Source organism: Cnephaeus nilssonii (genome assembly GCF_951640355.1).
Source record: "Cnephaeus nilssonii genome assembly, chromosome: 13".
Taxonomy (NCBI): Eukaryota; Metazoa; Chordata; class Mammalia; order Chiroptera; family Vespertilionidae; genus Cnephaeus; species Cnephaeus nilssonii.
Genome location: NC_137084.1, coordinates 44,933,393 through 44,946,775, shown reverse-complemented (window position 1 = coordinate 44,946,775; position 13,383 = coordinate 44,933,393). Strand labels below are relative to the sequence as shown.

Here is a 13,383-nt window from a genome sequence, read left to right as displayed (position 1 = left end):
TCCTGGGAGGGGGATCAGATCCCTTCATCTGCACGGTGCCAGCTCCGGTGCCAGCCCTGACTTCCTGTCCCCGCTGCCCCCTCCCATGAGATCTCAGCACGAGGAAGGTCCAGCCGAAGCTGATGCATGCCTGGACCCGTTGCACCAGGAGGGAGGCAGCTCCCTGGGGCTCAGAGTTTTCAAGTAGGGGCTGGACACTCTCCTGTTTTGTTTCCAATATTCTATCATTTGAGTAGAAGATTCTAAGGAATCCTTGTCCTTTTTTTTTTGTTTTAACCAATTTTTGACCATCTGATACATTGACATGGTTAAAAATTAGAAAGGTGCCAAAAAGTACACAATGTAAGTCTCCCTACTATCTCTCCAAAGTATTTTAAGCATATGCACATATTCATATACACTTCCTTTTTCCTTTTCTTTACACACAAGCCTACTATACCTCCATTTCACACGTTAACAAAACTCTCGGAGCTCCTTCCCCACAGGGCATTGAGAGCTTCCATTGTCGTCCAGCCCCTGCTCCTGTCCCCGTCTCTAACCCTGGGTCCCCAGGTATCCCCTGTTGGTGGGCCTGATGACATCCCAGTTGCTTTTTAAATATATATGCATATATACATATACTAGAGGCCCGATGTACAAAGATTCGTGCAAGAATAGGTCTTCCTTCCCCTGGCTGCCGGCACCACCTTTGCTCTGGCCCGGAGCCACCTTCCGCCTCTCGCTTGTGGCGTCAATTTGCATATTTCCTCCTTATTGGCTGTGGGCGCGGCCACCTTTGTCTCGGAGTTATGGTCAATTTGCATATTCTGTCTTTCTTAGATAGGATACTTATATATACATATATATTTTTTTATTTCAGAGAGGAAGGGAAAGGGAGAGAGATAGATACATCAATAATGAGAGAGAACCATTGATCGGCTGCCTCCTGCATGCCCCCTACTGGGGATCGAGCCCGCAACCAGGGCATGTGCCTTGACCTAGAATGGAACCCTGACCTCCTGGTTCATAGGTCAATGCTCAACCACTGAACCACGCTGGGGGGGCCCCAGGTGCTTTTAATTCATTGCCGGGACCTTGTGATCTGGGTGGGAATTCTAGAGGATGCTTTTGTAATTGTGATAGTTCTTGTCAAATCGCCTCCTTGCCGAGTGCGCCAGTCCATGCTCCCTGGGCACGTGATGATTATGCTTATCACGTCACCCTTGCCCATAAAGTGTGTGATGATGTCTCGACTTGAGCCCATTAATGGGTGAACCTGACCCTCCGTGTCACTTTGATTTGCATTTCCCAGACGATGCGTTAGATTCGGCATCTTTCGTGTGCTTGAGTCATTTGCATTTTCTTTTCCATAAACTGTCTCTTCGTCTCTTTTGCCTTTTTGCTACAGGATTTGCTTTTTGCTTATTAATTTGCAGGAGTTCTTTATGGATTCCGAAAATCGGCCCTTTGGCTGATGGACTGCAAATAACTCCTCCGAGTGTGTCACTCCGCCTTTGACCTTGCTTGTTCTGGTTTTGACATGGGGATTTTTTTGTTCTTAAGGATGTGAATCTGTCTTCTCTTTTTATGGCGCCTGGCTTTTGTGTTAGATTCTTTCCCACTCCAAGATTATAAAAATGTTCTCTGTGGCATTATTTGATAATTACATGTTTCTACTTTTTATAACATTTAAAATTTTAACATTTTGGAAGTTACTTTCAGGTATAGTATGGTCTTACTTTGTTCTTCTTGGATGGTTTCCCACTGTTCCTGACTATCTATTGAGAAATCTACCCTTTCCCTTTTTAAAAACAAATATATTTTATTGATTTTCACAGAGAGGAAGGGAGAGGGATAGAGAGCCAGAAACACCGATGAGAGAGAAACATGGATCAGCTGCCTCCTGCACACCCCCCACTGGGGGATGTGCCCACAACCAAGGTACATGCCCTTGACTGGAATCGAACCTGGGACCTTTCAGTCCGCAGGCCGACACTCTATCCACTGAGCCAAACCAGTTATGGCTACCCTTTCCCTTCTCATTGGAGATGCCACTTTTATCATATGCTGATTTTTTTTAAAAAATCTTCACCCAAGGATATTGTTCCATTGATTTTTAGAGAGAGTGGAAGGGAGGGGGAGAGACAGAGAGAGAGGAGCATCGATGTGAGAGAGACACATCAACTGGTTGCCTCCTGCTCGAAGCCCCAGGGCTGGGGATAGAGCCTGCAACTGAGGTACGTGCCCTTGACCAGAATTGAACCCAGGACCCTTCAGTCTGCAGGCTGACGCTCTATCCATTGATCCAAACCAGCTAGGGCATATGCTGATTATTAAAATCTATTTAGATCTGTTTTTGAGCTTTCTATTAATTCTGTTTATCTCTCTGCTCTTATATCAGCATCCAACTGCTTTACGTAAATACTACAGCTTTATACTGTGTTTAATCTAGATCTTTACTTTGAGAGTCCCTCGTTCCCCTGAGTCCTGAGCAGGGGAGGGCGGGGGGGGGGGCAGGTGCCAGGACGTGCCAGGCACTGTGCTCATCGTAAGAGCCACGACCATCACTGATTGGGCACTCACTCCGTGTGTCGGGCACGTGCCACACAGTATTCCATATACTCCTCGTAATAATCCTGTTCGCCTGATGTTCAGCCCGCTTTTAAAAATTACACCACCAGCATGTACTAATTCAGTGCCAACCACTGTGCTAAGCACAGCCCTTAGTACTTGCTCTTTTATCTTCCCCAGGACCCGTGGGGTCGGCACTCACTCCCCCCATTTCACAGCCCAGGAGCCGTGCTCCGAGAGGCCCACCTCCCCCGTTAGGCAGCAGAGCTGGGATGTGCTGGTGGATGTATCAAGTGTGTCCCTGAGCCCCGGCCAACCAGCTGCTACCGAACCCAGATTCCAGCCCCCCACCCCCACCCCCCGCCCAGGAGGCCAACCTGTGGCACCTTTTCGAGGCGGGGCTCCCACTCCTCTTGGGTGCCAGCACCCAGCAACGCTCCTGAACGAATGGATGCAGCCCCCGTGTCCCTATCCTTCCCGCTGTCCTCACAAACCACAGTCTCTCCGGCACGGAAACCAAAGGCGGGCTCTCAGGGGACAGCGGCTTCTGGGGGGGGGGGGGGGGGCTTCTCCTTCCCAGTCAGGTGGGAGGGATGGCGGCACGCTGCCGGGATTCGGGGCTGTTCTTGTGGCTGAAGGACACGTGTGGGGGGAATCCCTCAGACTGTGAATATTGCAGCCACACTGCTGAGCATAATGGTGCCACCACAGCAACTGCAAAACTCATCAGCAAAGTTTTAATTGCATGAGGGTTATGGGGGATTTGTTTAATTTCCACTAGCAATTAAATACTGCCATAGATGCTCTCAGAAACGACCCTTCAGAGACGCTTGCCGTGCCCAGCGCCCGCCTGGCGGGGCAGCAGGGGCCAGGCGCCTGCGCATGGAGGGGCACTCTCAGGGGTGGTTAGGACACTGGGCCTCCCGCACTGCAGCATGACCTCTGACCCAGGCAGAATGGGGTTTGGGTCCAGACCCACCCCCTCAACGCTACACGACCAAGCAAACCCTGTGGTCTGAGCCCAGTTTCTCTGTGTGTAAAATGAAGATCGTGCCTCCCCTGGGACCTTAGGAGAATAAACACAAGGAAAACAGAAAGTGCCTCCCACAGACCCAGCACACAGGCCCAGCACACAGACCCAGCACGCAGGCCCAGCACACAGGCCCAGCACACAGACCCAGCACACAGACCCAGCACACAGGCCCAGCACACAGGCCCAGCACACAGGCCCAGCACACAGGCCCAGCACACAGGCCCAGCACACAGACCCAGCACACAGGCCCAGCACACAGACCCAGCACACAGGCCCAGCACACAGGCCCAGCACACAGGCCCAGCACACAGGCCCAGTACACAGGCCCAGCACACGCAGCCTCCTCGGGCCTGCTTCTCCTTCCCATGCTCCCAGGCAGGCTGGCCAGTCGCCGAAGGCCCCGCCCCAGCTCAGCCTTATTACTGCTTCTTATGGGAACACTTGTTTCCCGCCTGATGGGCCGGCATGACAAACCCACAAAGGAAAACTTCACCCCAGGCAGGAATGAGGTGGAGCTGCCCCCTCTGCCCTCGCCATCTAGAAACCCATCAGAGCTTGTTCCGGCTGGAGGGTGGTCAGAGCACTGCTGAGAGGGGTAAGACAGGCCCTGCAGGAAGAGAGAGGGACACCTGCCTCAGGCCTGAGCACAGTGGGGGCAGGGTGTGGGGGCCTGGCTGCCCGGCCCCTTAGAGAGAGCGGGGTAGGGCTGTGGGGTAGAGGGGTCACCTGGGCACTACCCGGCCTGCATGGCATGCAGGGAGGTGTGCAGGGTGAGTGCCAGGGCTCAAGAGGTGTGGGGTGTGTGTGTGGGGGGGGGGGGTGTCTCTGGAGACTAGCCAGACACCAGACTTCACTTAGTTTGGGGGAGCATCTGACGTGTATGAGATGGTCCCCTCTGTCCCCCGAGACCCCTGTCCTGTGAAGGTTCCCTCTAGGCTCCCATCACAGCTGGGCTTGCTTCTCCAGGAGCGGCTGGGAGGCAGCCCCGGGGACACCGTAGAGGCTGGGGGCTCGGAGGCTGGGGCTGGGCGGTGGGGCTGCACCCTCCCTCACCTCTGCTTGCTCAGCCTGCAGGGCCTGTGGGCCTGGCTGGCAGAGGACACGGCTGGCCTGGGCATCAGGCTCCCACAGGGACCTGGCTCCTCAGCCTCCTGCCCCTGTGGTCCAGGCAACTCACCCTTCACTCCAAAGGCTGCTGGCAGGGCTGGGGGAGGCCTTGGGTGGGCGCTGCTGGGCGCAGGAGAGCCCGGACCCCTCAGTTTGCTGGGTGTCTTCCCGCCTCACACCCTCCGTGGGGCTGAGCCTGGGCCTCACCTCCACCTGCTCCAGCTCCCTCCCACCTCCCATCCCCCTGCTGTTTCTCTTGGTCCTTGGCTCTTCTTCCCTGGGTCCGCGTCCTCCTCCTGTCTCTGTCTCTCACTGTCATCTCTGTCTCTCACTGTCATCTGTCTCGCTGTCATCCATGTCTCTCACTGTCATCCCTGTCTCTGTCATCTCTGTCTCACAGTCATCCCTGTCTCTCACTGTCATCTGTCTCGCTGTCATCTCTGTCGCTGTCTCGCTGTCATCCCCGTCTCTTGCTGTCATCCCTCTCACAGTCATCCCTGTCTCTCACAGTCATCTCTGTCTCTTACTGTCATCCCTGTCTCACTGTCATCTCTGTCTCTCACTGTCATCCCCATCTCTCGCTGTCCTCTCTGTCTCTCGCTGTCATCCCTGTCTCTCGCTGTCATCCCTGTCTCTCGCTGTCCTCTCTTGTCTCTCGCTGTCATCCCCGTCTCTCTCTGTCATCCCCGTCTCTCGCTGTCATCCCCGTCTCTCGCTGTCCTCTCTGTCTCTCGCTGTCCTCTCTGTCTCGCTGTCTCTGCTTTTTTCAGTCTGTGCTGTCTCTCTCCTGCTCCCCCTTCCCGGCTTTGTCCACCTCTCCTGTGCTCTCATCTCTTCCCCTCTGTCCCTGCCTCTCCCTCTCAGACACGCTGGAGGCCCTTGGCCTGTCCAGCCACACCTGCTCTTCCCCTTCCAGATGGGGCTGGTGGTCATCCTGGTGTCCACGGTGGTGGCCATGTCGGCCATGGCCCAGCTGTGGGAGGACGAGTGGGAGGTGCTGCTCATCTCCCTGCAGGTGAGTGAGGGTGGGGGTGGGGCTTCCCTCACACACTCAGAAGAAGGCAACATCTGTCTCTCTGTCACATTGTTTCCTCAGACCAAGACCCTGAGCGGGGAGGAGGGGTCCAGGTCACAGCAGGGGCCCAGGAGAGCCCGAGAGTGACAGAGGAGGGAGGGCGACAGCCCAGGGTCCCTGACGCCCAGTGTCTCCGGGGGTGCCCTGCCCCGTGGATAGAGATGGGCCATCAGGGTGTTGGTGACCAGAGGGTCTCGCATAGCTGGGAGTCAGCGGTCCTCTTGCCCCGCACACAGGGCACAGCTCCGTTCCTGCACATGGGGGCCCTGGCCGCCGTCACCGCGCTCTCCTGGATCGTGGCAGGACAGTTCGCCCGGGCAGAGCGGTCCTGTAAGTGTGACTGGGCAGGACCTGCCCCCAGCCCCCCCTTCCCTAGGTGTGCCCTGCTCTCTGCGGGGCCGTGGGGTCCGTGGGGGCTGCAGCTCCAGTCAGCGGTGCCCGCTTCCTCATCTGAGTCTGCATCTGTGTCTGTGTCTGTGTGGCGTGTGGGCCAGAGCCAGGGTCACCTCTCTCTGGTCACGATGGGGCTGCCCCTCGTGCAGGGTCTCTTCAGAGCACGTGTGTCCTGACACTGGAGGGGAGAGGGGTCCCCCACAACCTGCCCGGGGCTCATGGCCGGGCCTGACGGGAGCGGAGGCTCATGGGGCAGTGCTCTCGCTTGTGCCCCAGCCTCCCAGATGGCCATCCTCTGCACCTTCTCCGCCGTGGTGTTCGCCCTCTACCTGGCCCCGCTCACCATCTCCTCTCCCTGCATCATGGAGAAAAAGGACCTGGGCCCCAAGCCCGCCCTCATTGGCCACCGCGGGGTCCCCATGGTGAGTGCCCCCGAAGGCCCTGACAGGTGGCAGGGGGCGGGGAGCAGGGCTACCATTCTAGGGGGGGATGAGCAAAGACCTGTCCCCTCGGAGGGAGGGACTTGCAGGGAAATGAACGTGATACGTGGGATGAAATACAATCTTTAGCCTTCGGAGGGAAGCGTGGGAAGGGTTCCTGAAAGGCTGGAGAGCTGGTGGGTGAGGAAGCCCCAGGAGAGAGCAGCCGGGCGGGGTGGGGTGGGAGCAGGGCTGCCGGCAGGCTGACCAGGCCGCGGGCAGGCGGGGCGGGCGCAGCCCAGAGCCCACGGCTACAGGGAAGACTGCGGCAGTTGAACTGGGTAGGAATGGAGAGAGGAAGGAGTCAGAGTCAGCGGCAGCCCCTCTGCTGATGCCCTGTGACCCCGCAGGGGCCTCCCCTCGAGTGGGCACCCTCCAGAGCCGGCTTCCTCCACCTCTTGGCGGCTCTGGGAGCCGGACTGACTCCATCTTCTCTGGGCCAGTTTCTGCATCTTGTGCCCCGAGATTCCGAGAGAGCCTAGGCCGAGGCCCGCGAGGCAGGACACAGCACGCGGGAGGTGCCCAGCTGTGAGCCTGGGAGACGCCCCTGTTATCTTGGGCCACCCTCCCCCTTCTCTGGGCCAGGGTTTCCTCACCTTGAACCTGGGTTCTCCACTGAGGCAGGACCCCTCCCACCCTCAGGGGGACTTCGTGAGAGCTTTTTCTTGGCCGTCACAGTGACTGGGAGTTCCGTGGTGTTGAATTTCAGGGGAGCCCACGTGCCCTGAACTGGGCCCGGGGGCCCTTCCCCCGAACCCCGCTCTGGTCACGGTACCTCCTGGAAGCAACGAGCTGGAAAGGCCATGGCTTTGGGGTTGGGGGGATCTGGTTTTGGGGTCCAGTTTTGCCATGTGCTGCCTGTGTGTGTCGGGGGTCACCTGTCCCCTCGGAGCCTCATGCCCTGTCTATGGTGAGAGAGACGCACAGCCTCCCAGGCAGCGGGGTGCTGAGGGAGGGGCGGGGCCGGGAAGGAGCCAGGCGGCCCAGCCTGGATTATTACTTCAGTAGGAAATTTTCAATCAATCACAGACATGGGAAGAGTAATATAATGGAGAACAAATAGAGTCATGAATCCAGTACCACCTTCAACATCCATCCCTGCTTTGTCATTCTTGCTCCATCTTTCCCTACTTTTCTTTTTTCTGCTGTCATATTTTATTTATTTTTAACCTTTTAAAATCTTTATTGTTGAAAATATTACATATGTCCCCTTTTTCCCCCTATTGACCCAATCCAGCCCCCCCCCACCCCTGCCCCAGGCCGTCACCACCCTACTGGTTGTGTCCATGGGTTATGCACATATGCATACAAGGTCTTGGGTTGATTACCTCCCACCCACCCCCTCTCCCCTGCCTTCCGAGATCCCACACTCTGTCTGCTGTAGTATTTTAAACCAAATCTCAGACACTGTATAATTTAGCCATACTTCAGGGTGTATCTCTAACCATAACACATAAGGACTTCTTTCTTTTTTTAACATGACCACAACCACAATGCTTTTATAACACCTAACCCCGTGGTCTGCAAACGGCGGCTCGCGAGCCACATGCGGCTCTTTGGCCCCTTGAGTGTGGCTCTTCCACAAAATACCACAGCCTGGGCGAGTCTATTTGGAAGAAGTGGCATTAGGAGAAGTTTAAGTTTAAAAAATTTGGCTCTCAAAAGAAATTTCAATCGTTGTACTGTTGATATTTGGCTCTGTTGACTAATGAGTTTGCCGACCACTGACCTAACCGATTAATAATATTGAATCCATGCTCGGTTTTCCTTTATCTCAAAAATGTCTGTGTATAGTTGTTAAAAATCAGAACCCAGTGGGGTCCAGCCAGCGCATCTGGCTGACCTCTCTTCTAAGTACGTTTAATTGCTGTTTAATTGTTTAGTTGCTGTTTAGTTGTTGAAGAAACAGTCCTTTGTCCCATAGAATTTCTCACATTGTGCCTCTGGCTGCTTGTGTTCTTGGGGTGTTTCTGAGGGGCTGGCGAAGGCATCGGCACAGCTCGATGCGTTGCTGTGATACCCGTGCACATCCCCCTGTGGGAGGCGTTGACTCGGTCCACACACGTGTGTGATAAGCCCAGTGCACATCCCTGTCTTGGAGACGGTGCCCATGTGCCTTCCTATGAGAGTGCCCAAGTGTGTGTGCACACGTGCTCACTTTAATGTCTGGTTGGACTAACTCCAAAGCTTGGACTTTTAACCACAGTGGCCTGCCCACTTGAGTTTGTGACACGCCTCCTCCCCACCCCCGCCACACACACACACACACACACACACACACACACACTCACTCACTCCTGACAACAGAACCACACGTGGGCTTAGGCCAGAGGCATTGCAGGCCCCAAGATGGGAATTAACAAGTCACCCTGAGTGCCCACATACTTCTGGGGGTCCTCCTGGGGTCCCAGGACTGGCCAGGGAGGACCAGCTTTCCATGCCTTTTTCCCTAGGGGCCAGCACTTAGCACAGGGAGACCCGAGTTGGAAAAAGCCTCGAGGAAGAGACTTCGCCCCTTCCAAACACTTCCTCGGGCCACCCACCGTCTCCCTCTGCAGCCCCAGCCTGAGCAGGAGAGAGCAATGGCCCAATCTGGGTGGTCACTGGTGGAGACCTGGCCACAGGGCATTTAGACGAGCTGGGTGGGAAGCCCGTGCTCTCTCCAGACGCCTCTGTGGCCCTGCCCCACCTCTGGGCGAGGCCTCACACGGCCCATTTGCCTGGGAGACAGGCCGCAGGTCCCCAGGGCTGCTCTGCATCAGGGAAAGGGGGAGAAAGAAACGCGAATTATAGAGCCCACTGACGTCTGTTATACCACCCACGAGCTTGATAACATTAGCCCATTTTATAGCTAAAGAAACTGAGGTTCCCAGAGGGGAAGTGATGGCCCAGGACTGGGAAATGGTATTGCTCCTTCTCAACTCCCAAGTCCTTTCCGTGTGTTACATGTTGGGGAACCGCATGGCAGGGGGAGAGAGAATGGGAACGACCATGTCTTGGTGGGAATGAGATCGGCCATGGGGACCCTTTCCACCTCATCCCTTCGTAGCCAGGAGTCCTCCCTCCCGGTCTTCCTTGTGGTGCGCCTCCTCCTAGTGGCCCAGCCCTTGGTATGGTGCTGACCCCCAGTGGCAGCAAAGGGTATGACAGTCCTCAAATCAGCTAGAACTAGGGAAACTTAAAACCTCCCCTCACCCAAGTAGAAAGACCCTTAAAGAAGAGGGAATATGCTCTCTCAAGGGGTATGTGGGGAAACTGGGGTCTATGAGAGAAACAGATGTACCAAGCAAGGCCACAAAGCTGGTTGACGGTAGTCACAAGCCAGAACCAGGCTCTTCTGATGTGGATGCTGCAAGGTTAGCAGTTGTCATTACTTATTGAGTATCAGCTAACATGCTGGGACTCTTAACCCATGTGACAGCCTTGGAGATGGTCTCATCATCTGTACAGATGAGAAGACTAGTCGCCCTCTGAAACTGCTGCCTATCTACCCTCTCCTCTCGCTCTGGGACCTCTACCTGGACTCGGGGTATAACAAGGGGAAACTTGGCATTCACCCCCAGCCCACGATTGCCATAGGCAGAGGCCTGTACCCCCACATTTATGTACATCAACACTAACCACCCCTGCCTCCCACCCCCACCCAGAAAACCTGCGAGGCAGGCGCAATTTAACAGATGAGGAGGCTGAGCCCCGCCACACAGTATTGCCTGAGGAGTTGGAGCTAGAACCAGGCCCAGCATGGAAGATCTGCCCTTGGCTGGGGAGGTGCGCGTGAGCTAAATCTCAGCTCTCCCCTCACTACCCCCTTTCCCGGCAGCTGGCCCCAGAGCACACGCTGATGTCCTTCCGGAAGGCCCTAGAGCATAAGCTGTACGGATTACAAGCTGATGTCACCATCAGGTAGGCGCTGGGTTGTGAGGATGGTACCTCCTCCCGTCCCCACTGCATCCACACCCGGGTCTCCCCTGGGGAAACCGCGGGTCCCAGAGCCTCGGAGATGGGAGGGCAGAGGCTTGGGTTACCCACTGCAGGGCAGGCACCTTGTTCGTGACCTTAAATCTTGGATATAAAATAGAGAAAAGAACAGAGGCTCTTGGTTGAAGCAGGGCCGGGGGTTGGGAGCTGGAGTCCTGCCACGGAGCCGCTTGAAGGACAGACTCGATCTCTATGAAGGACTAGGGCTCCGACAGATGGAGCCACTCTGATAAGTGAAATGCGCACATTGCAGAGCACACACTCACTGTGGTGTCCCTTATATTTTAAAAGACCACATTAGGATGACTTACCCAGCCCTGGCCAGTGTGGCTCGTTGGTTAGAGCAGTGGCCTGTGCACCGAAGGGTCTCGGGTTCAATTCCCAGTCAAGGACATGGACCTGGGTTGCAGGTTCAATCCCAGACCCCGGTGGGGGCGCGTGTGGGAAGCAACCAATTGATGTGTCTCTCTTACTTCAATGTTTCTCTCTCCCGCCCTTCCACTATCTCTAAAAAGTAATGGGAAAAACACCCTTGGGTAAGGATTAACAACCAAAAACAAACAAAAAGCCCTAAAATGACTTACACATCTTCTACATGTAGGTACATGTGTGTATTAGTATAAAGGGCAGGAGGAACCCACACCCGTCTCATAACAGACCTCTGAGGAGGGGAGAGGGCCGGGCTGCCACGTCCGGCTGCACAGGGTGTGTACTAAGGGCACCATGTACGTGCGAACACTTTCCCAGTGTAGGCATCCTGGAATTATACACCGAGTGGCCAGATTATGAGGATCTCTGAACGCATAATAATCTGGCCACTCAGTGTATATCCTATATAATAATATGCAAATTGTCCCCTCGACCAGGAGTTCGACCAGCAGGCAGGCCGGCCAACCACCCATGTTCCCTCCCCTGGCCAGGCTGGCCGGACCCCACCCATGCACGAATTCATGCACCGGGCCTCCAACACACACACACACACACACACACACACACACACACACACACACACACACAGTGGCCAGATTATTATGCGTTCAGAGATCATAATAATCTGGCCACAGTGTATATTGATCCAAACTTTCGAGGTGGTACAATACCTGAGGAAGGGGACATGGTGCCTTTTACTGTTTCCCACGAAGACACCATACGGGTTCAGGCAGCGGCAGTGGGGTAGGCCCGGATGGTGGAGGTAAAGTTTGTCGAAAGGGTCTGCATTTGCACTGTCCTCATTATGGCATCGCGTGGACTGGGTTCTGGGCCAGATTCCACCACTTACTGGCTGTGGGTCTTGAGCTAGGTGTTTCCCTCTCCCAGCCTCAGTTTCCCCTTTATCCAATGAGGTAGCACCTACCTCCCAAAGTTGCTAAGAGACTAGGCCCAGCCCTCCCTCCTCAGTCCCCACCCCACCGCCCTCTGACCCTCATGGAGAACCTGAAGGAGTCGCCCACCAACCCACTGCCTTCCCTGTGCAGACGGGGAGCCTGAGGCCGAGAGGGGCAGAGCCTGCAGGGCCCCCTGGCGGGTTGGTGTACGTGGGTGGGGGGCAGGGGTGTGTGTGTGTTGGGTGATTACTGGGGACAGGAGAGGGGCCTGGGTGGGCAGTGACTCCGTGGCCCGCCCTCGTGCAGCCTGGACGGCGTGCCCTTCCTCATGCATGACGCCACGCTGCGGCGCACCACCAACGTGGAGGCGGCGTTCCCGGAGCTGGCCCGCAGGCCCGCCTCCATGCTCAACTGGACCGTCCTGCAGAGGCTCAACGCTGGCCAGTGGTTCCTGAAGGTCTGGTTGCACCTGCCCCGGTCCGAGTGTGGAAAGCGTGGGTGGGGACCCCGTGCAGTAGGAGCTGGGCGGCCATCAGCTCAGGGGACCCCACTCCCCAGCGTCCCTCACAGCCGGCTTGTTAGCGGCCCCCTTGGGCTCTTGCCTCCGCAGCCCTGAGACCATGGTTGTCACTGCGTGTGCTGGTCTGTCCCCCATCAGAAAAGCTGATGGTGATAGGAGTTAAAATTGTCACCTCGGCAAAACTCCATAGAGGGAAGTGGTTTCTGGTCTGAAATGTTACTCAAGGAGAAACGTGCTGGGGTCTGGGAGATAGTCCAAGCAAATAATTCTTTTGGTAAGCAGGGCGTGGGGGAGAGGGGTGAAGGGTGGGGTCTCCTAGAGCCCCCACGGGGTCACAGCCATCAACCCACCTGACACGCACGCTGGCAGCGGAGGGGTCTCCGCGCTCGGGAGCCAGGAAGGCCCGTGGAGGCCCCTCAAGTGCTGGTGAGGCAGCCAGCCATGTGTGTCCTTGTCTCTGCCAGACGGATCCCTTCTGGACGGCCAGCTCCCTGTCCCCCTCCGACCACAGGGAGGTCCAGAACCAGTCCATCTGCAGCCTCGCTGAGCTCCTGGCGTTGGCCAAGGGCAATGCCACGCTGCTGCTCAACCTGCGCGACCCTCCTCGGGAGCATCCCTACCGGGCCAGCTTCCTCAACATCACCCTGGAGGCCCTGCTGCGCTCCGGCTTCCCCCAGCACCAGGTGAGCCTGGCGCCTGGCCACGCCCGGCCACGCCTCCGGGACTCAGCACCAATTCACCGGGTCCCCTCTGCAGACCTCAGCTTCCACCTTTGTAAAATGGGGGCACCGTGCCCCTCGCCTCCCTGACAGGGTCATTGTGGGGACAAGAGGGTAACAAGGAAGTCCTTTAAAATGACCAAGTCCAGGTTCTCCAACACACTTTTACGGCCAGGAAGCACTGCCCACATTCCTGTGGTGCAG

The 13,383-nt window shown here is 56.3% G+C and overlaps 1 protein-coding gene across 6 annotated transcripts in view; it reads left to right on the top strand.

Moving 5' to 3' along the window:
- GDPD5 (glycerophosphodiester phosphodiesterase domain containing 5) overlaps window positions 1-13,383 on the top strand; it is a 90,542-nt gene that overhangs the window by 67,822 nt on the left and 9,337 nt on the right. For all 6 annotated transcript variants that reach the window (XM_079787871.1, XM_079787866.1, XM_079787867.1 and 3 more), the window contains 6 exons: window positions 5,607-5,705; window positions 6,002-6,095; window positions 6,435-6,580; window positions 10,458-10,540; window positions 12,247-12,397; window positions 12,925-13,143. In XM_079787871.1, the coding sequence (XP_079643997.1) occupies window positions 5,607-5,705; window positions 6,002-6,095; window positions 6,435-6,580; window positions 10,458-10,540; window positions 12,247-12,397; window positions 12,925-13,143 (792 nt within the window). The remainder of the gene's footprint in view (window positions 1-5,606; window positions 5,706-6,001; window positions 6,096-6,434; window positions 6,581-10,457; window positions 10,541-12,246; window positions 12,398-12,924; window positions 13,144-13,383) is intronic.